Here is a 21,835-nt window from a genome sequence, read left to right as displayed (position 1 = left end):
TGCTAGGGCAGTCCTATCAGTAATGGCACTTCAAGCAAAGGGCAGTCACATATCAGTACATACACATGTGATGACAATTCAACAGAGGAAGTTCATAGATGTATTGCACAATCTTGGATGAAATGTTTTATTTGTTCGGAGGAGCATTATGGTTGCATGCATGATACAGCAGCGTCAATCATTGGTGTGGCTATTTGATAAAATAATCTATTACATTATGCTGTATCTGCTCTAAACCAGTGGTCGTGAACCAGGATGTCCATCTTCCAGTACAGCATTTACTAAAATAAGTCCCTCTTTCCAAATAGCATTGGGAGTAGACAAAACTAACCTAACATGACCACGATGTCCACTGGGCTAGGTAGAGAAGCTACCTGTTGTAGGCCCTTTCCTTCTTCGCCCTCTCTAGGGCCTTGTCCATGGTCTTCTCATTCTCGCCCCTGCATTTGGGGCAGAACCACTTCCCCTTAGGCTTGTGATCCAGCGCCACACAGGAGAAGTGGAACCACTCGATGAGACACTCGTCGTTATCACAGCCAATCATCTCGCCGTAGGATACCTGTTCACACAGGCAGTAGGTGGGCTCGTCTGGGTCGATGGGCAGATCTAGGGGTGACACCTCCCTCTCTGACTTCCCCTTTGACCTCTTCTTCTTCTTGGACGACAACGTTTTGGCCCTCTTCTCTCTGGGTACCCCCATGCCCACCTCATCAACATGACCCATGCTTCCATAGCTCTCCCAATTCTCTCCGCTTTTCTGCCGCCGTGACCGTTTCCCGCCAGACTTGTCCCCCCCACCGACTGAGCACAGCGTCACCTTGTCACGCCTCTTGTCATGGTGACCTGCTTTGCCCGGAGTTGTTTCTGCCGACGGCACTATGGAGGCTGCGGTCGTCATGGCAGTTGATGTGGGTACATGGGTATCAGGGTTCTCCTTGGAGGCGTGGAGGAGCTCAGAATGCCAGTCCACCTGTCTGCTACAGTTCTCCACCAACTCCACCTGGAACAGTACAGAGTGAGTGTATATATATATATATATATATCACACACTGTGGGTTTTGATCAAAAGGGTGACATACAGTACCAGTCAAAAGTTTGGATACACCCACTCATTCCAGGTTTTTTTCTTTATTTTTACATTGTAGAATAATAGTAAAGACAAACTATGAAATAACACATACGGAATCATGTAACCAAAAAAGTTTTTAATCAAAATATATGAGATTCTTCAAAGTAGCCACCTTTTGCTTTGGACAATATTGGCAATCTCTCAACGAGGTTAATGAGGTAGTTAACTGGAATGAATTTCAATTAACAGGTGTGCCTTGTTAGTTAATTTCGGCCAATCCGTTGTGTTGTGACAAGATAGGGTTGTTACGCAGAAGATTTCCAAATATAGCTAAAAAGACCAGGTCCATATTATGGCAAGAACAGCTCAAATAAGCAACGAGAAATGACAGTCCATCATTACTTTAAGATGTGAAGGTTAGTCAATGCAGAAAATGTCAAGAACTTTTAAAGTTTCTTCAAGTGCAGTTGCAAAAACCATCAAGTGCCATGATGAAACTGTCTCTCATGAGGACCGCCACAGGAAAGGAAGACCCAGAGTGACCTCTGCTGCAGAGGATAAGTTCACTAGAGTTACCAGCCTCAGAAATTGCAGCCCAAATAAATTCTTCAGAGTTCAACAGACACATCTCAACAGCAACTGTTCAGAGACTGTCAATTGCTGCAAAGAAATTACTAAAAGGACACCAATAAGAGACTTGCTTGGGCCAAGATGGAAATCTGTCCTTTGGTGTGATGAGTCCAAAATTGAGATTTCTTGTTTCCAACCCTTGTGTGTTTATGAGATGCAGAGTAGGTGAATGGATGATTTCCGCATGTGTGGTTCCCACAGTGAAGCATGGAGGAGGTGGTGTGATGGTGCTTTGCTGGTAACACTGATTTACTTAGAATTCAAGGCACACTTAACCAGCATGGCTTCCATAGCATTCTGCTGCGATAAGCCATCCCATCTGGTTTGCACTTATTGGGACTAGGGCGTATACAGCATTTTATGATATACCAGTATTGATGCAGGGACCAGTTTGGGTTTTTACTTTACCTTCTATACCAGTATTTGAATGTTTGGTTTGTTAAAATGTGATACGCCATGTGTAATGTCAAATTTTTATAGTTTACGTCGCTACTTAAGTCATCTCTTTCCGCCATTTTCTCCATGCCACTTTCCACGCCCCGTCACTGAAGGAGCGCATTCGACGTTCAACCACGAGACACTTGCGTTCAGTCTGCATGGTCAATGCTGCTTTCACTTTGCTTATAAATCAACTAGCGTTCTATAATGACACTATTAGTTTGTTTCTTACGTCAGCAAACAGCTAGTTTGTCTTTTCTTAGCAAGTTGCCCTAAATCTTGTGAGACTAATTGTTAGCCGCTAATGCTAATAGCTACTGAGTAAGAGCAAACGTAGCTAGCTAATACAGGTGATAGTGTAGACCTAAATCAGCATGTTGTTTGTGCAACAGCATCTTCTAAATCAAAGAGGAATATGCAAAGCAAGAATGTTAGCTACATGAAGTAGCTAAGAGAAAACATGCAATGTAGCCAAAGCTTACAGGGTCCCCTAGGAAACACTTATCAAACCTTTAGTTCCTACCCTGTCACAATAACTCCTCCCTGGCATTTTAATTAATTGTCATCTCAAAACACTATTCAAAGTGCCCACTATTATATTCTAACAATAGAATTAGAATAGTCATTCTATTTCCAAGATTCCAGCAGTTCTGCTCTAATTCGCAAGTCAAATCCCAATTGCAACGTTTGGTTAAAAATAAGTCTTAGATTATTTGCCCATATCATGCAGCCCTATGTGGCAATTCTCAATTGAGCAGAGGTTGTAAAGTACTTAAGTAAAAACACTTTCAAGTACTACTTAAGTCTTTTTTGGGGTATATGTACTTTATTTTACTACATTCCCAAAGACAATACTGTAATTTTTACTCCATACATTTTCCCTGACACCTAAAAGTGCTTGTTACATTTTGAATGCTTAGCAGGATAGGAAAATGGTCCAATTCACACTATTGTCAAGAGAACATCCCTGATCATCTAATGCCTCTGATCTGGAGGATTCACTACACACAAATGATTTGTTTGTAAATGATGTCTGAGTGTTGGAGTGCGACCCTGGCTATCTGTAAAAAATTTAAAAAAAAGTGAAATGGTGCCATCTGGTTTGCTTAATATAAGGAATTTGAATTATTTATACTTTTACACTTAAGTACATTTTATTCATAAAATATTAACTTTTGATACTTAAGTATATTTAAAACCAAATACTTTTAGACTTTTACTCAAGTAGTATTTTAATTGGGAGACTCACGTTTACTTGAGTAATTTTCGATTAATGCATCTTTACTTAAATCAAGTATGATAATTGGGTACTTTTTCCACCACTGCAACTGAGTGCAGGAAATGCAGAAGTGATAAGTGCTGAAATTTGATATATATATATGTGATATAATATTTTGGCCATATCGCTCAGCCCTAAGTGGGACTATCATTTATTTTCAACAAAACACACCTCCAGGCTATGTAAGGGCTATTTCACCAAGGAGAGTGATAGAGTGCTGCATCAGATGACCTGGCCTCTACAATCACCGGACCTCAACCCAATTGATATGGTTTGGGACGAGTTGGACCGCAGAGTTAAGGAAAAGCAGCCAACAAGTGCACATCTTATGTGGGAATTCCTTCAAGACTGTTGGAAAAGCATTCCAGGTGAAGCTGTTGAGAGAATGCCAAGCATGTGCAAAGCTGTCATCAAGGCAAAGGGTGGCTACTTTGAAGTATCTCAAATATATTTAGATTTGTTTAATACTTTGTTGGTTACTACATGATTCCAGATGTGTTATTTCATAGTTTTGATGTCTTCACTATTATTCTACAATGCAGAAAATAGTAAAAATAAAAGAAAACCCCTTGAATGAGTAAGTGTCCAAACTTTTGACTGGTATTGCAAGTTGGTCAAGGAGAGTGACCAATATGGGCTTTGTTACAGCCTCATCCATCAATATTATTGCTTTTCAAGTTGGAAAATCAAACTTCTTCAGGATTGGTGTCCTGTCCGCGGGACGGTTGAGCTAACGTAGGCTGACGTGATTAGCATGAGGTTGTAAGAAACAAAAAAAGATTCCCAGGACATGTACATATCTGATATGGACAGAAAGTTTAAATTCTTGTTAATCTAACTGCACTGTCCAATTTACAGTGGCTAATAGAGTGAAAGATTACCATGCTATTGTTTGAGGAGAGTGCACAACTATGAACTTGAAAATGTATCAATAAACCAATAAGGCACATTTGGGCATATTTGAATAGATATGCAAGATTTCACTGCATCACTCAAACTTTGCACATACAGTGCTGCCATCTAGTGGCCAAAGTCAAAATTGTGCCTGGGCTAGAATAATTCATTATGCCCTTTCTATTGCATTTCAAAGACGGTACAGAAAAAAATACCAAAAAAGGTTGTTTTTTTCTTTTGTATTATCTTTTACCAGATCTAATGTGTTATATTCTCCTACATTCCTTTCACATTTCCACAAACTTCAAAGTGTTTCCATTCAAATGGTATCAATAATATGCATATCTTTGCTTCAGGGCCTGAGCTACAGGCAGTTAGATTTAGGTATGTCATTTTAGGCGAAAATTGAAAAAGAGGTTTAAGCAAAGTTCATATAAAAAGGGAAGACACCTTTGTCCATAAATAATAATACAGGCAGCCAGCCACGTTCACGCACCATCTGCCCAGCAATCTGGATCTTCTCATCTCCCAGCTCCTGGCTGCGGATAAGAGCTCTCTGGATGGCCAGCTGAAGTCTATGCCGCTGGAGAGGGTCGGACTCCAGACTGTAGCGCTCATAAGCATCATCCAGCTCTTGCAGGCCATCTGAGACAGGGGGGAAAAACAAGAAGATGCAAGAGATGTAACAAACATGGCCCATAGATTGCGTAAAGTGGATGGAGTGGCAGTTTTATTATGGATCTAAACAAGCGTGTATTACGCTAGTAAGCTAAATACATTTACATAACTTGACGTGGATATTGTTTTAATTTTACATAGAATAGTAGACACCTTTTATTCAAATTGTAACTTAATCAAAAGATGCACAGGCTAGCTAGCTTGTATCTGGATGCAAGTAACCAGCTACTTCTAGAAACTAACAGCGTAACTTCAGCTAGCTATGTTAACAGACTAGTAACAGTTATGTAAACTAGCTATGTTGATTAACGTTACCTAGCAGGTAGCTAGCAAAGATGGTCAGTGGACGAAACGTGAACGATTTACCTTGATATTTAGCATCAATTTCCTTCATAAGCGACACACTCCTCTGTAGGTCGAAAGGCAGTGATTCGACCAAGTCCAAATATTCTTCCACATAATTTGTAACGACATGGACCGGGTCGCCGTTAGCCGGATTTAGCATTCTCGTCTGTCAATGTCCACAAAAAAAGAAATACAATTGTTACACAGAACATCCTTCTTCTACAATATTATGGCACACAGAACATCCGAAACTCATAATCCTACAGTACACGTTGGACGAATAAAAAAAACATATTTGCAATCTCTTTAACGTTTGAGCTGACCTTTTCCCTTACTGTATCCATGAAAACTAATTCCGCTATCTAACGTTTAACAGGAGGAAGCTAAGCTAACAGCTACCATTAGCTAGCTAGTAGCAGTAACGTCGCTTACAGCCTTCACACTGATTACGGTCTGAACACGCAAACGACCCATTTTTACTCACCAGAAACGTTGTATTTTCCGTTTACTGAAGCTCATACAATGTATTCAACCCAACTGGAGAATATTCTAACGGTGCATTGATTGCAGCGTGAAGAACGGTAAACTTGAGTTGAACAAATAAACCGGTTTATTTTGAGCATGCGCATCCTGTGAAACAAACTTGACATGTGTCGATTTTTGTTGTTGTTGTGAAGATACTTTTTTGGCAACGACGTTTTTTATCTGTTGTGTCTGTTTGTTTATTGTTTTAATGCATTTAGTTTACAATTATGCAGATCTTGTGAAAATGGTTGATGCCTGACATGCTTGATGTTACATCTTAGCTTGATACAGTTCCAGTTTTGCTCTGATGTTATGAAGGCGATAACCCGCCATATCGGAAATACAATGTATGCGCCCTCTGGTGGCAGTATGACAGAATGGCAATTATTTAAAATGTAAACAAAGTTTCTCTCCATCGCAGACATTTCACACTGTTTGAGCTGACAGTTATCATTGATACATTGGATAATCTAACTCTGTGCAACACTGTGAGGAAGGTAGAAGACAGAACAAAGAAGTGAACTCTCAATCAACATTTTAATATTTACAATGTAAAAGATGTTTCTGACAAAAACAGGAGACCACACCGGTGCCACACTGTCACTGTAAGATTCTATTCTGGATGACAGTAAAGATAGGAATGTCATGATGGAATAGGATGAACTGTCTGGAAGGAAATCACAGAGAATTCTATGCTGTAAATCATCAAGTATTATTAAATGTGTTACATAGTATGTGTACTGTTTGAAGTCTGTTAGGTAGTCTGATAATATTGATGTATAATCATCTCAGCTCAGCCTTGTGTGCCCCTTTAATACTGAAGTGCTGGCTGTCAACATTTTTAAAAGCCAACGAGGCACTTTGAGGAAAATAAAATAGACTCCAGTGCAGAGGGAATATTTCATAGACACCTTTTCTTTATCCATTTAAAAATCATTAAAGTCTAGTTTATTTAGCACCAATAGACGTGGTTTCATATGTTGGAGCCCTACTTCTTGTATTATTTCTTGTTGATTAAACAAAGTCTTAGGTCGAGATTCAATAACGATCACAGGTTCTCGAACAATGCAGCTTTTTAAGGCAATGTTACTGCGTTCATGGAAATTGCAATCGTGGTAAAAATAAACTGCAACGTCGGCTCAATTGGAAATTACGGATTGAATCCCGGCCTTAGCTTTCCTGTCTGGAGGAACAGACTAGCTACAGCTAAAAGATCTGAAACGTTTTGATAGTTGGGCTCTTTGGCCCAATGTCAATGATTATAGAGAATGGATTTTCAGGATTCCCATGGAAGAGCGTGTCGTTATGTCTATGTACTGTATGCATGTATGTAAGTGTATGTACAGTATGTATGCATGTATGCAAGTGTATGTACAGTATGTATGCATGTATATAAGTGTATGTACAGTATGTATGCATGTATGTAAGTGTATGTACAGTATGTATGTAAGTGTATGTATAGTACGTATGTGAGTATCTTGGACCCCTCCCTGTAGACCGTTCTCAGCTCTCAAATAGTTTTTTGAAGGCGGAGCTGATCTCCTGGATCATGTCTGTGGTGGTGGTGGCTCGGCCATGTTTGTGAAAGGCCTGTCTGTTACACTGTCTGGTCAGAGAACAGGCCCCGAACGCTGCCACCACTGATGGGTTCACACTGAGGCAGAGATTGGAGAACACATTACAGTTACAGCAATGACAAATAAACTGTAAAATTAGGCCAACTAAGTAACAATGGCAGCCCCTTCTAATGTTCTCATAGAACTATATTCATTTTGGCCATGTCAGTGTATAAGCACATAATGTTAATGAATATGGTACCTTTTAGTCATGTCTGCTGAGGAGGTATATGCCCAGTGTGCCAGCACTCCCAGAGAGCCAGATAGGAGGTCTCCTTGCCCCCCACACCTACGCCCGCTGCCCTCCTGTCTGCACAAGATCACTGGACACCACAGGACACAGTCAGAGCTTTACAGGAATATGTGTGAATGTAGCATTTAGTCTAAGTGTAGCTGTGCGTGTGTGCATGACAGACACTAACCCTTGTTGCCGTCAGTGATAAGGTCTTCCTCCCCCTTGAGCACCACAGTCAGGTTGCCCATGGCAACACTGAGCTCCATGGCACTCCTCTGATGGTCACTGCTATCCAGAGGCTCATGGTGCTGAAAAAGACAGACAGACAGTAGGATAATGATAAACACACACACACACACAGAGCTGAACTGGCAGACTCACCATAGCCTCATACAACCGGGTGAATTCCATGTAGTTGGGAGTGAGGATGCCCTTCTGGTACCCTTGGATGACTGATGGTTGCTGAGCAACCAGCCACAGCCCGTCCTATTGGTGGAACACACAATCACTGCACATCTTTGTGAAGAAATCTAAAATCTATTAACAAAGTGAAAATATGTTTTGTGTACAGTACTTACTGCATCAATAACAATAGGGATATCTCTTGCTTTGGACTTCTCAATTACTTCCTGAAGAGAGAAAAAAAAAGAGTCATGAAAACATTGGTAATATGTCAACTGTCAACTAAAATTGACTGTGTGTGTTCAGTGTCCCATGTGCCTTGGCGTTTTTCAGCAGCATTTCGTCTCTGCCCAGCCCTGGGCCCACCACCAGGCAGTGGAGTCTGGGGAGCCATTTCTCCATCTCCTCCACTGCATTGGGGCTGTCCCTATAGATAATATTAACACAGTTATCATCAACAAAGACATCCATTATATGCACACTGCTTACAAATAGGCTTCCATTCCGAGACAGAACTTACAGCACAGGATGAACTATGAGCTCCGGACTGTAGGATTTGATCACTGTCACTGCAGCTTTAGTGCAGAATACGTGTGACAGGTCGGCTCCCTGGGAAGTGATACAGCAGAGGTTTTGTCGTCATATCAATGTCTCCACCAGAGTAAAAAATGACACAGGACCAAGAAAGCTACTTTGTGCTTACCACTTTCAATGCAGAGATAGCAGCAAAGTACGGAGCTCCTGTATACCTTACCATGACAAGAAAAATAATTAGAAAGAAGGATGGAACGAAAGAAGGATACAAAGAAGAACATTTTAGAATATCTTTGGTACCTCACACAATATGGGTATACTCCAGAAAACCTTCATTTAGAAATCCAAGTTAAAGGTGGGGCTGGGTCACTTGGATAACTTACTCCTGACATCCCCCAATAATCCCAATCCGCCCATCTTGGCCTTTGTGCTTTTTAGACGTCAGCGGAGGGACTATATTCTTCACCAGCGGAAGGATATCATCCATTCCTCGGCGTGCTGCTGTCCCAAGGGAGAAGGAGCGCTCGAGGACTGAAAAAGGAGAGAGAAGTATTCAGAGTTTACTTAAAACTTGTCGCTTACCTGCTTGTGTGTGCATTTAGTTCAGCCTAGATGTCTTTGTGGGTCTGTTTCAGCCTTATTCAGTTCTGTTTGACCTTCTTGTCGACAAGCAGTCTCACCAGAGCTGGCCATGGTTAAACACAGGCCAACTGAGTAAGAGAAGCAAATACCTAAACCTGCGTTGGACTGTGGTTGACTGTGGTAGCTGGGCCACTCAGCCTGGGACTGGGGCGAGCGGACTCGGCGGTGACACGACCGACCACGCCTCATTTGGCCGGAGGCGGACATGGGCACACCGGGCTGCATGTTGGACTCCATGGTATTCAGAGCAGGCGGCATTGCTGTGTTTGCGGTAGCTGTGGCGACGGGGTTCCTGGTGGCGATGCTGGAGAACATCTGTCCCAACACCTGGAGCATGTGGAGCTCGCGGGCATGTTCGGCTTCTCGCCGGTGGTCCTCGGCCTGCAGACGCTGCTCCTCCATCTGGTAGAAGCTCTGCTCAGCCTCGGCACTCTGCTCCAGGAGCCGCTTCGTCACACTGTCCAGGGCCAGGTCGACGTGCCGCTTCTTGGGCCGCTTGGAGGACGGTCCACCAGCTGACTGGCTGCTGATCTGTCTGACTGTAGTGCCTGTTGACGAGGAGTGGATGGAGTTTGAGAGCTGCCACTGTGGTAGTATCGGTATACTAGATATGGTTGATTTTACAAATACGGGCACTTTTTGGATGTTTTTGAAAATGAAACCTCTTGAAACTGTTTTTTTAATCTATCTGGAAACAAGATCAAATAGTAGCTGAGACCATATTATTTAAGAATATATATTTTTTTTATAGGTTTCCCCAAATACCAGAGATGAAATGTCATTACCACCACATAAAATTATCCATATATGCCTTGATGATACTCAGAAACATGCATTTACCACATCAAAATCTTAATATTTGACATTTTAGGAATTATCTTAAGAACAAGCATATAAGGTTCACATATGGGAATCATCATCTATAGTAATTTAATACACATTTTCCTAAAAAACATGTACCGTAATGGTAATGACTTAGCGTTGTGGTAATGACAGTGTGGTGGAAATTACATTTCATATAAAACTGATGAAAAATACCATTAAACATTTTGAACGTCACAGGTGTACATGTTTCATTTTATTGAAGATATAGAACACAACATTAAAAACCTCAAAAAACAAAAAGGTTACATGCCTCAAGAACTTAAAGCATATTTCAGAACAATTGTTGGATTCAATGCATTAGGCAGAAATACATCTATAAGGTTGTAAACACTAGGTGACATTAAACAAATTGTTGTTCACTGGCTGCAGTCTATTGATTCAGACTCACTCAAGATTATGCTCTCTATTGCTTAACGAGAGAGCAAATGTCCTCCCAGACTGCGCCATCAGGCATCATATGCCATTTGGTCACTGGATGAGGCTCAGGGACAAGCCCAAGCACATTCTCTGGTTGGTACCATACAATTTCCTCTCTCCTTGGCCAAAAGAATCTGTTTGCTCTCACACGACTCATCGTCTTGACTAGAGCACTGCTCTCTGCATCAACACCTTGTATAATACCAAGGTAAGGGTCGTCATCATATTTCACAACACACCACTTTCCAATCAGTCTCTCATGTATGTCTGCAATGGGCAGTTTTGCACTAGGAAATAGTTGTGGTGCTGTGCAGGTTGAGGTGAAGATTGTGCTTTGTCTGCCTCTGTTTGTTGAATTATCTCAGTCTGTGGGCCAAAACAATCACAGATGTGGAGTTGAGCACCAACAACTTAGAACTCTCCATGTGATTTGTCCTGGAATGGCAGTGACGATCTGTAAACAACATAGAAGATTTCTTAAATTGATGAATATACAGGAAATCTAACACATTCTGTTAACACCTTCAGTAAACACTTAAATGTTAGAATGAAAAGATAGTGATTTGAAAATCTACAATTTGATCTACATTTTGTAATTACAAATCTATAGTTTTACATTATACATATTACCTGGTGTATTTTCATTGTTCCACGGGTCATCTCAATACGATCTGGAAGCAGGAGATCAATTTTCTCAATCTCTTGCTCTGTGACGTAAAATAGCTTCACATTTGACTGCTCTTGGGAAAGTTCCTCGTAGAACCCTTCCATTCTGAAGGTCCATTCCTCTTGCCACCATGGAATCAACTTCTCTTCACAGCTGCGTCCAGCCTTCAATTGTGCTCAGGTAGAATAAATTATTCTTGGATCTGTACTGTGTGGTTGGTCCATCACTTACAACATGGAAGACAGTGGCAGATGGATTCAACTCATGAAGGTGGGAGAGAACTTTGGAGAGATGACTAATACATTTAGTCATTACCACCACATTGTCCTTACCATCACAGTTCATTATGTGGTGGTAATGACATGTGGTGGGAATTACATTTTTACAGTATTTGGTCATAAATAGCAGGGATTCTAGCATGAAGTTGAACAGCAAGCATACAATGTATCCTAAATAATTATTTGATGAAATTACAGCCAATTTGGTAATGACGTACAATATCTCAAAACATATTTACCTTTATTTTCTGTCATTTCCTGGCATCAAACTCTGAATCTCCCTCCATGAGCTCCACTGTCTCTATTCATAATAACCAAGTACACAAACTAAGAAAAAAAAAAAAAACTCATGTAATTTTCTTGTCATGGTGGTAATGACACAATACTTAGAGACTACTGTAGTGTTTTTTTTAAAAGTAGCAAATGGCTTATGCCCATCTAATATGTAAACTCAGCAAAAAAGAAACGTCCCTTTTTCAAGACCCTGTCTATCAAAGATCATTCATAAAAAAAATCAAAATATCTTCATTGTAAAGGGTTTAAACACTGTGTACCATGCTTGTTCAATGAACCATAAACAATTAATGAACATGCACCTGTGGAACGGTCGTTAAGACACTAACAGCTTACAGATGGTAGGCAATTAAGGTCACAGTTAGGAAAACTTAGGACACTAAAAAGAGGGCTTTGAACTGACTCTGAAAAACACCAACTGAAAGATGCTCAGGGTCCCTGCTCATCTGCGTAAACGTGCCATAGGCATGCTGCAAGGAGGCATGAGGACTGCAGATGTGGCCAGGGCAATAAATTGCAATGACCGTGCTGCGAGATGCCTAAGACAGCGCTACAGGGAGACCGGACGGACAGCTGATCGTCCTCGCAGTGGCAGACCACATGTAATAACACCTGCACTGGATCGGTACATCTGAACATCCCACCTGCGGGACTGAGGGCTTGTAGGCCTGTTGTAAGGCAGGTCCTCACCAGACATCAAGGGCAACAACGTCGCCTATGGGCACAAACCCACCATCGCTGGACCAGACAGGACTGGAAAAAAGTGCTCTTCACTGACGAGTTGCGGTTTTGTCTCACCAGGGGTGATGGTCGGATTCGCGTTTATCGTCTAAGGAACGAGCGTTACACCGAGGCCTGTACTCTGGAGCGGGATCGATTTGGAGGTGGAGGGTCCGTCATGGTCTGGGGCGGTGTGTCACAGCATCATCGGACTGAGCTTGTTGTCATTGCAGGCAGTCTCAATGTTGTGCGTTAAAGGGGAGACATCCTCCTCCCTCATGTAGTACCCTTCCTGCAGGCTCATCCTGACATGACCCTCCAGCATGACAATGCCACCAGCCATACTGCTCGTTCTGTGCGTGATTTCCTGCAAGACAAGAATGTCAGTGTTCTGTCATGGCCAGTGAAGAGCCTGGATCTCAATCCCAAATGAGCACATCTGGGACCAGGGCCATTCCCCCCAGAAATGACCGGGAACTTGCAGGTGCCTTGGTGGAAGAGTGGGGTAACATCTCACAGCAAAAACTGGCAAATCTGGTGCAGTCCACGAGAAGGAGATGCACTGCAGTACTTAATGCAGCTGGTGGCCACACCAGATACTGGCTGTTACTTTTGATTTTGATCCCCCCTTTGTTCAGGGACACATTATTCAATTTCTGTTAGACACGTCTGTGGAACTTGTTCAGTTTATGTCTCAGTTGTTGAATCTTGTTATGTTCATACAAATATTTACACATTAACTTTGCTGAAAATAAACGCAGTTGACAGTGAGAGGACGCTTCTTTTTTTACTGAGTTTATATAGTTTCTATTTTACTCTTTTTTTAATCAGGTGCATTAAATATTTTCTAATTATCAAGACTTCTGTAAGTGTAATACATAGCAGAATGCCAAAAGTCAGTGTGAGACAGGGCAAAAATAAAATGAAACACTGAAAGCTGAAAAATAGGTTAAGGTAATTTTAGTCTCTACTTAATGGATGTGAAATAATAAATCTAAACTAACATTGTAACTTAAATCTAACCCTGTGACACAAAAAGGCCCGTATTTGCAAAATAAAACATAATAACAATGTAATGTCATGCCATACTAATGGTACTTACTATTTCCCACTGTCACAGGGATGGGAGGGTATTCGACCTTCACTTGGGTCTCTGGGTAGGAGCATTCCCCTGTGCTCTCCAAGTATGGGTCCTGTGGAGGGTCTGTGTCCACTTCCTCCTCGGTCTCATCCCCCACGGCCCCACTGTCTAACAACTCCTGGGGGTCAATCTGGGGACGGCTGCTTAGTATCCTCTCCATGGCATCGTAGAACTTGCAGATTTTGTGGTATTGTCCATTGTTCCTCAGGTTGCCCTCCTTGGCCAGGATAAACTGCCTTTTCAGGCTTTTGATTCGCACCCTACACTGCTCTGGGGTTCTTTCGAACCCCATAATTCCCAACCTTCGGGCGACGTCGCGGTAGACATGACTGTTTCGGAAGTTTCCGCCCAACGCCGTCTGGATGTCCCGCTCCCCCCAGATATTCAGCAAGGTTCTGGTTTCGACATCCGACCAGAGAAAGCCCCGTGTTGAATTGGCGAGCATAATTATCAGGTGCGAGAACAACTGATGCGTAACTTATCTTTTAAAGCACGCAGTACAGTCAGAACACCAAGAAAGGTTGGCAAGTCAGCTGGTGAACAAGACTAGCTAGCTAGCAGCAGGAACCGGTATCAAACCTCGACATTCAGAGCCTGATTAAGAAAGGCTATAACGACCAGGTAACATTTTACCTGGACATGGATGGCGCACATTCAGCAGCCAGATGTTGTTTTTCAGACAGTGCACTTTCATACAATGGAGATTAGTGTCTGCAAAACTGATTATGGGCCCCTACCATACACTCGAGTACCGCAACACAAACGGTCCTTGATATCCGGAATCCTTGGGACGTCACTACCCCCATTGAAGTTGAAACGCAAAATGGTTAAGGTAAGGTTAGGGTTTAAGTTAGGGTTAGGGTTTAAGGTAGGGACATCCCAACGATTCCGAATAGCACTGACCTAAGACCACCGTCAGGGACAGCATGTGTACTACATCACAGGGATTAGCTCGCAGAGCTCCACTGGGTCCTAAAGGAAATAGTTCGCTTCAGGGATTGTGGTGTATAAAAAGTGACAGCGACGTAAAAATAGAAATAAAAAAGCAGTACAGTATTTGTTGTTTCCACTTTACCGTCATCGTTCATATAGGTTACAGCAATCAACAGTACAACAGTAGAGGCAAAAGACAACCAAATATCCAAGTTTGCATGATTCGGTCGTCCTCTTGCGAGCCTATTAGAGGCCGTAGGTAAATCGTGTAATGAGAGGTGGCCCGCACACACTGGCAGTTCTTACTTAGACACGAATTGTGAGTTACTGCTGAAAATAGGATAAATAGACGCTTCACTGGGACGAGAGGCGCTAAAAGATCCAAACAAAAACAGAAAGTGTGTTGAGAGGATCATAGAACTAGATAACGGACTTATCTTTATATCTGTGTCATTATAGGTCTGGCAGCGATCTCCATTTTGAAGTAGTTAATTTTCTTCTTCACGATTGGCTGATCTCTCCTGATGAGCCGTTGGACATGACTCCAACAGGGTTATCGGGAGGGATCAGCCAATAAAGTCGGACATTCCACCCAGTTGACTACATTAAAATGGTGGAAGCCCTCGATGGCACTTTTCATGCTAAAATGGCCTGAAAGCCACTAGAGGCCTCCAGAGCTATATAATATAAGATATAAAATGTAACAAGCAGTAAATAAAATAATATATACTGGGGTGCCGGTACAGAGTCAATGTGCGGGGGCACCGGTTAGTTGAGGTAGTATGTACATGTAGGTAGAGATAATTGAAATGACCATGCATAGATGACAACATAGAGTGGTGTGGAGAGGGGGCAATGTGAATAGTCTGGGTAGACATTTGACTAGATGTTCAGGAGTCTTATGGCTTGGGGGTAGAAGTTGTTTAGAAGCCTCTTGGACCTAGACTTGGCGCTCCGGTACCGCTTGCCGTGCGGTAGCAGAGAGAATAGTCTATGACTAGGGTGGCTGGAGTCTTTGACAATTTTTAGGGCCTTCCTCTGACACCGCTTGGTATAAAGGTCCTGGATGGCAGGAAGCTTGGCCCCAGTGATGTCCTGGGCCGTACAGTCTACCCTCAGTAGTGCCTTGCGGTCGGAGGCCGAGCAGTTGCCATACCAGGCAGTGATGCAACCAGTCAGGATGCTCTCGATGGTGCAGCTGTAGAACCTTTAGAGGATCTGGGGACCCATGCCAAATCTTTTCAGTCTCCTGAGGGGGAATATACAAGTACCAGTCAAAAGTTTGGACACACCTACTGATTCCAGGGTTTTTCTTTATTTTTACATTGCAGAATAATAGTGAAGACATCAAAACTATGAAATAACACATACGGAATCATGTAATAACCCCCCCCCCCACAAAAAAAGTGTTAAACAAATCAAAATATATTTGAGATTTGAGATTCTTCAAAGTAGCCACCCTTTGCCTTGATGACAGCTTTGCACACTCTTGGCATTCTCTCAACCAGCTTCATGAGGTAGTCACCTGGAATGCATTTCAATTAACAGGTGTGCCTTGTTAAAAGTTAATTTGTGTAATTTCTTTCCTTCTTAATGAGTTTGAGGGAATAAGTTCTGTTGTGACAAGGTATTTTTTGTATTTATTATGGATCCCTATTAGCTGCTGCCAAGGCAGTAGGTACTCTTCCTGGGGTCCAGCAAAATTAAGGCAGTTATACAATTTAAAAAACATTACAATACATTCATTACAGAATTCACAACACACTAAATGTGTGCCCTCAGGCCCATACTCCACTACCAGATATCTACAATGCAAAGTCCATGTGTATGTGTGTGTATAGTGCGTATGTTATTGTGTGTGTGTATGCATGTGTCTGTTTGTGTTACTTCACAGTCCCGCTGTTCCATAATGTGTATTTTTACCTGCTTTTTAAATCTAATTCTATTGCTTGCATTAGTTACCTGATGTGGAATAGAGTTTCATGTAGTCATAGCTCTATCTAGTACTGTGCGCCTCCCATAGTCTGTTCTGGACTTGGTGACTGTGAAGAGACCTCTGGTGGCATGTCTTGTGGGGTATGCATGTGTGTCCGAGCTGTTTGCTAGTATTTTAAAAACAGACAGCTCTGTACCTGCAGCTTGTCAACACCTCTTACAAAAAACAAGAAATGAGGAAGTCAATCTCTCTTCCACTTTGAGCCATGAGAGATTGACATGCATGTCATTAATGTTAGCTCTCCATGTACTTTTAAGGGCCAGCCATGCTGCCCTGTTCTGAGCTAACTGCAAGTTCCCAAGTCCCTCTTTGTGGCACCTGACCACACGACTGAACAGTAGTCAAGGTGCGACAAAACCAGGGCCTGTAGGACATGCCTTGTTGATAGTGTCGTTAAGGCAGAGCAGCACTTTATTATGGACAGACTTCTCCCCATCTTAGCTACTGTTGTATGTTTTGACCATGACAGTTTACATTCCAGGGTTACTCCAGGCAGTTTAGTCACCTCAACTTGCTCAATTTCCACATTATTCATTACGGGATGTAGTTGAGGTTTAGGGTTTAGTGAATGATTTGTCCCAAATACAATGCTTTTAGTTTAGAAAATATTTAGGACTAACTTATTCCTTGCAACCCATTCCGAAACTAACTGCAGCTCTTTGTTAAGTGTTGCAGTCCTTTCAGTCACTGTAGTAGCTGACATTTATAGTGTTGAGTCACCCGCATACATAGGAACACTTGCCTTACTCAAAGCCAGTGGCATGTCTTTAGTAAAGATTGAAAAAAGCAAAGAACCCTCTGTGTTCTGTTAGACAAGTAACTCTTTATCCACATTATGGCTTTACACCCCCTGCTATAACACATACGTTTTTTCAGCAGCAGACTGTGATCGATAATGTCAAAAGCTGCACTGAAGTCTAACAAGACAGGGGCTGTTTTTCATGGTTCGGGCTAGGCCCCTTAGTTCCAGTGTAGGGAAATCTTAACGCTACAGCATACAATGACATTCTAGACGATTCTGTGCTTCCAACTTTGTGGCAACAGTTTGGGGAAGCCACTTTCCTGTTTCAGCATGACAATGCCCCCGTGCACAAAGCGAGGACCATACAGAAATGGTTTGATGAGATCGGTGTGGAAGAACTTGACTGGCCTGCACAGAGCCCTGACCTCAACCCCATCGAACACCTTTGGGATGAATTGGAACACCGACTGCGAGCCAGGCTTAAATCGCCCAACCTCACTAACACTCTTGCAGCTGAATGGAAGCATGTCCCCGTAGCCATGTTCCAACATCTAGTGGAAAGCCTTCCCAGAAGAGTGGAAGCTGTTATAGCAGCAAAGGCGGGGCCAACTCCATATTAATGCACATGATTTTGGAATGAGATGTTCGACGAGCAGGTCCACATACTTTTGCTCATGTAGTGCATATCAAGGTGGCTTCCCCAGTGATTTTACCCACACACAGCTACTGCAAGGGACACATAGGTCAACAAATATATTTCGTAGCTATTCATCTGATTGCTAAAGTTGATAAAAAAATTCCATTAACCAGCCATCTATCTTGAAACTTCTGGTGGAAAGCTAGCTAACGGTAGCTTACTCCTACCAACAGAGTTCACCTTAGCTAGCTAGCAAGCAAACAAGCAAGGTGGACTCCAGCTAGGTTTCAAAAAAACAAACTAGCTACATAATTGGTAGCTATATTCTAAAGACTAGCCAGTTACTGACGATTACTATTTTTGTCATACTTTGTTCCCCTGCCTGTTTATTGATGTATGTGTGACCTAAAGTTGGCAAGAAAAATGCGCCTCATAATTTTACTGCAAATAGGCTGTTGTTTTCATATAATTTGGCTGTTTATGGGGCTTGTGCACATTTACATGTGTTACTGGCTAAGATCATTCTTATTGTTAGGGTTGAACTGGCTATTTGTTTGCATAACTTATATAATATACTGGGGAAGCTATGCTACAATATTAAGTATATGAACTACGGATAAATCAACTGCTGAAGACAAGAAGAACTACACCCGGAGACAGGAGGTGCGTCACGAGGCTGGGACCAGCCTGCACGCCGACGATAGGAGGAGCAAGTTTAAACCACGCTCCTCCCCCCTCTGACAGGCCAGCATTGAGCGGGAACTATCTCTGTCAGAGTATATAAGAGAGAAACAAAGGATGTGTCATTCTCTTCTCTGTCTGCCCTGCGAGGTGTCACAGAGAAACCGTATATATACGAACCACCCATTTACCACACACGTGTTTGCATTAATTAAAGTACAAATAAAATCAGAAGTTACTATGTGCTGACTATTTTGTTCTGATACCAGAATTGAATTGACGCAACTTTAACATTATTCTTGTTTTTGTTGTATTTCAGGTGGTGGCATTGCTGACAGGCCAGCATGCTGATAGGCCAGGGGCCATATTGACAAAGAATCTCAGAGTAGGAGTACTAATTTTAGGATCAGTTTTGCCTTCACACTGAGTACAATTACATTGTCAAGGGGGAGGTTATCCTAGATAACTATCCCTACTCAGACGCTTTGTGAATATGGGCCTTGGAAGAAAGCTGTTGCCAAATACCTTGCACAGCAGTCGTTTCACCACAGGACCCTAGAGCAGGGGGTCGGCAACCCTGTTCTTGGAGTGCCACAGGTACTGCAGGATTTTAGTTCGCTTGAATGTTTGCTACGTTGCGGAACGGTTTGTACTGAATGCCACGCTTTCCCAAAACGTTCTTGAACAGACTTTGAGATACGTTTGCTCCGTTGGGTGGGTGTGCCAGGGTGTGGCTTGAAGCAATGAGTGAGGTATTTTAAAAGGGCAGCGGTGCATTTTGAACCCACAACCCCACCCCTCCCTGTTTTTCAACTGGTCGTTCAGTACAGCAACATTTCCGTTCAACTGAATGTTCTATTAAGTTTTTATGTGCTGAACGCAGCCCTGACCAACTCAGCTAATTGATCAGCGACTGGATAAATTCAACACACCTGGTCTTCCAGGTTGGTTAAATCAATCATTGACTAATACAGGCCCTAGAGGTATTAGTCAATGCTTATGAACTGAATATTGTATGTGAATTTCAATCTATCAAATCAAATTCTATTGGTCACATACGCCTATTTAGCTGATGTTATTGCGGGTGTAGCGAAATGCTTGTGTTCCTATATCCAACAGTGCAGTAATATCTAACAATACAACCAAATCTAAAGTAAAAGAATGGAATTAAGAAATACGTAAATATTAGGATGAGCATTGTCAGAGTGGTATTGACTAAAATACAGTACAGTATATACATATGAAATGAGTAAAACAGTATGTAAACATTATTAAAGTGACCAGCGTTCCATTTAAAGTGACCAGTGATTCCATGTCCATGTACATAGGGCAGCAGCCTATAAGGTGCAGGGTTGAGTAACCAGGTGGTAACCGGCTAGTGATGGCTATTTAACAATCTTATGGCCTTGAGATAGACTGAAAAACAGATTATCTCGGTCCCAGCTTTGATGCACCTGTACTGACCTCGCCTTCTGAATGATAGTGGGGTGAGCAGGCTGTGGTTTGGGTGGTTGATGTCCTTGGTGATCTTTTGGCCTTCCTGTGACATTGGGTGCTGTAGGTGTCCTGAAGGGCAGGCAGTGTGCCCTTCAGGACACGCGGTCTGCCGTTGACACGCGGTCTTGCCGTTGGGCAGACCGCACCACCCACTGGAGAGCCTTGCGGTTGCGGGCAGTGCAGTTGCCGTACCAGGTGGTGATACAGCCTGACATGATGCTCTCAATTGTACATCTGTAGGCCGTCATTGTAAATAAGAATTTGCTCCTTCAATTTGTTGAGGGAGAGGTTATTTTCCTGGCACCCCTACGCCAGGGTTCTCACCTCCTCCCTGTAGACTGTCTCGTCATTGTTGGTAATCCGGCCTACTACTGTTGTGTCATCTGCAAACTTGATGATCGAGTTGGAGGTGTGCGTGGCCACGCAGACATGGGTGAATAGGGAGCACAGGAGGGGGCTGAGTACGCACCCTTGTGGGGCTCCTGTGTTGAGGATCAGCATAGTGGAGGTGTTGTTTGCTACCTTCACCGCCTGGGGGCGGCCCGTCAGGAAGTCCAGGACCCAGTTGCACAGGGCGGGGTTTAGACCCAAGGCCCACGAGCTTAATGATGAGCTTGGAGAGTACTATGGCGTTGAATGCTGAGCTATAGTCAATGAACAGCATTCTTACATAGGTATTCCTCTTGTCCAGTTTGGATAGGGCAGTGTGCAGTGCAATGGTGATTACATCATCTGTGGATGTATTGGGGCGGTATGCAAATTGAAGTGGGTCTAGGGTGTCATGTATGGTGTAGGTGAAATGATCCTTAACTAGCCTCTCAAAGCACTTCATGATGATGACAAAAGTGAGTGCTACGGAGCGATAATCATTTAGTTCAGTTACCTTTGCTTTCTTGGGTACAGGAACAATGGTGAACATCTTGAAGCAAGTGGGGACAGCAGACTGGGATAGGGAGAGATTGAATATGTCTGTAAACACTCCAGCCAGCTGGTCTGCGCATGCTCTGTGGACGCGGCTAGGGATGCCGCATGGGCCGGTAGCCTTGTGAGGGATTACACGCATAAATGTCTTACTCACGTTGGCCACGGAGAAGGAGAGCCCACAGTCCTTGGTAGCTGGCCGTGTCAGTGGCACTGTGTTATCCTCAAAGCAGGCAAAGGTGTTTAGCTTGTCGTGGACACCGACTGGTTTTTCCTTTGTAGTACATGATTGTCTGTAGACCCTGCCACATAGGTCTCGTGTCTGAGCTGTTGAATTCCTCTTTGTCTCTGTACTGACATTTTGCCTGTTTGAGTGCCTTACGGAGGGAATAATTGCACTGTTTGTATTCGACCATATTCCCAGTCACCTTGCCGTGGTTAAATGCGGTGGTTCGCGCTTTCAGTTTTGCCTGAATGCTGCCATCTATCCACTGTTCTTGGTTTGGGTAGGTTTTAATAGTCACAGTAGGAACAACATTCCCTATACACTTCCTGAAGAACACTAACAAAAGGGTTGAATTGTTCAGCAACATGTGCAGGAAATTCTAACATTTATTTTATTTATTTAACCAAGTAGGCTAGTTGAGAAGAAGTTCTCATTTGCAACTGCGACCTGGCCAAGATAAAGCAAAGCAGTGCGACACATACACATGGAATAAACAAACATACAATCAGTAAT

General features: G+C 42.7%; 2 protein-coding genes and 1 long non-coding RNA gene across 6 annotated transcripts; all 3 read right to left on the bottom strand.

The window, feature by feature from the left end:
• Positions 1–113: 113 nt before the first annotated feature.
• Positions 114–6,095, bottom strand: LOC106586674 (inhibitor of growth protein 1). Of its 2 annotated transcripts, none has more exons than XM_014174197.2 (4): positions 5,818–6,095; positions 5,355–5,499; positions 4,807–4,955; positions 114–1,000 (listed from the first exon to the last, which is right to left on the bottom strand). In XM_014174197.2, the coding sequence occupies exons 2-4, from the start codon at positions 5,491–5,493 to the stop codon at positions 371–373; spliced, it is 918 nt and encodes a 305-aa protein (XP_014029672.1). In that variant the 5' UTR covers positions 5,494–5,499; positions 5,818–6,095; the 3' UTR covers positions 114–370. The 2 variants fall into 2 exon arrangements, with proteins under 2 accessions (XP_014029672.1, XP_014029671.1); XM_014174196.2 differs by lacking the exon at positions 5,818–6,095 and adding an exon at positions 5,657–5,811.
• A 281-nt stretch (positions 6,096–6,376) lies between these two features.
• LOC106586673 (ATP-dependent (S)-NAD(P)H-hydrate dehydratase) lies at positions 6,377–15,229 on the bottom strand. 3 transcript variants are annotated; one of them, XM_014174193.2, is made up of 12 exons: positions 13,651–13,937; positions 11,774–11,861; positions 9,377–9,835; positions 9,029–9,176; positions 8,815–8,860; positions 8,632–8,720; positions 8,430–8,538; positions 8,288–8,338; positions 8,091–8,195; positions 7,897–8,017; positions 7,677–7,797; positions 6,377–7,512 (listed from the first exon to the last, which is right to left on the bottom strand). In XM_014174193.2, the coding sequence occupies exons 2-12, from the start codon at positions 11,787–11,789 to the stop codon at positions 7,362–7,364; spliced, it is 1,416 nt and encodes a 471-aa protein (XP_014029668.1). In that variant the 5' UTR covers positions 11,790–11,861; positions 13,651–13,937; the 3' UTR covers positions 6,377–7,361. The 3 variants fall into 3 exon arrangements, with proteins under 3 accessions (XP_014029668.1, XP_014029669.1, XP_014029666.1); XM_014174194.2 differs by having other exon boundaries at positions 11,774–11,835; positions 13,651–13,906; XM_014174191.2 differs by lacking the exon at positions 11,774–11,861 and having other exon boundaries at positions 13,651–15,229.
• Positions 10,335–11,764, bottom strand: LOC106586676 (uncharacterized). The gene is made up of 2 exons (XR_001324235.2): positions 11,220–11,764; positions 10,335–11,043 (listed from the first exon to the last, which is right to left on the bottom strand). It is a non-coding gene; the product is annotated as an uncharacterized lncRNA (long non-coding RNA).
• Positions 15,230–21,835: the final 6,606 nt, after the last annotated feature.

This window comes from Salmo salar, chromosome ssa25 (genome assembly GCF_905237065.1).
Source record: "Salmo salar chromosome ssa25, Ssal_v3.1, whole genome shotgun sequence".
NCBI lineage: Eukaryota > Metazoa > Chordata > Actinopteri > Salmoniformes > Salmonidae > Salmo > Salmo salar.
This window is presented reverse-complemented; position numbering and strand designations above follow the sequence as displayed.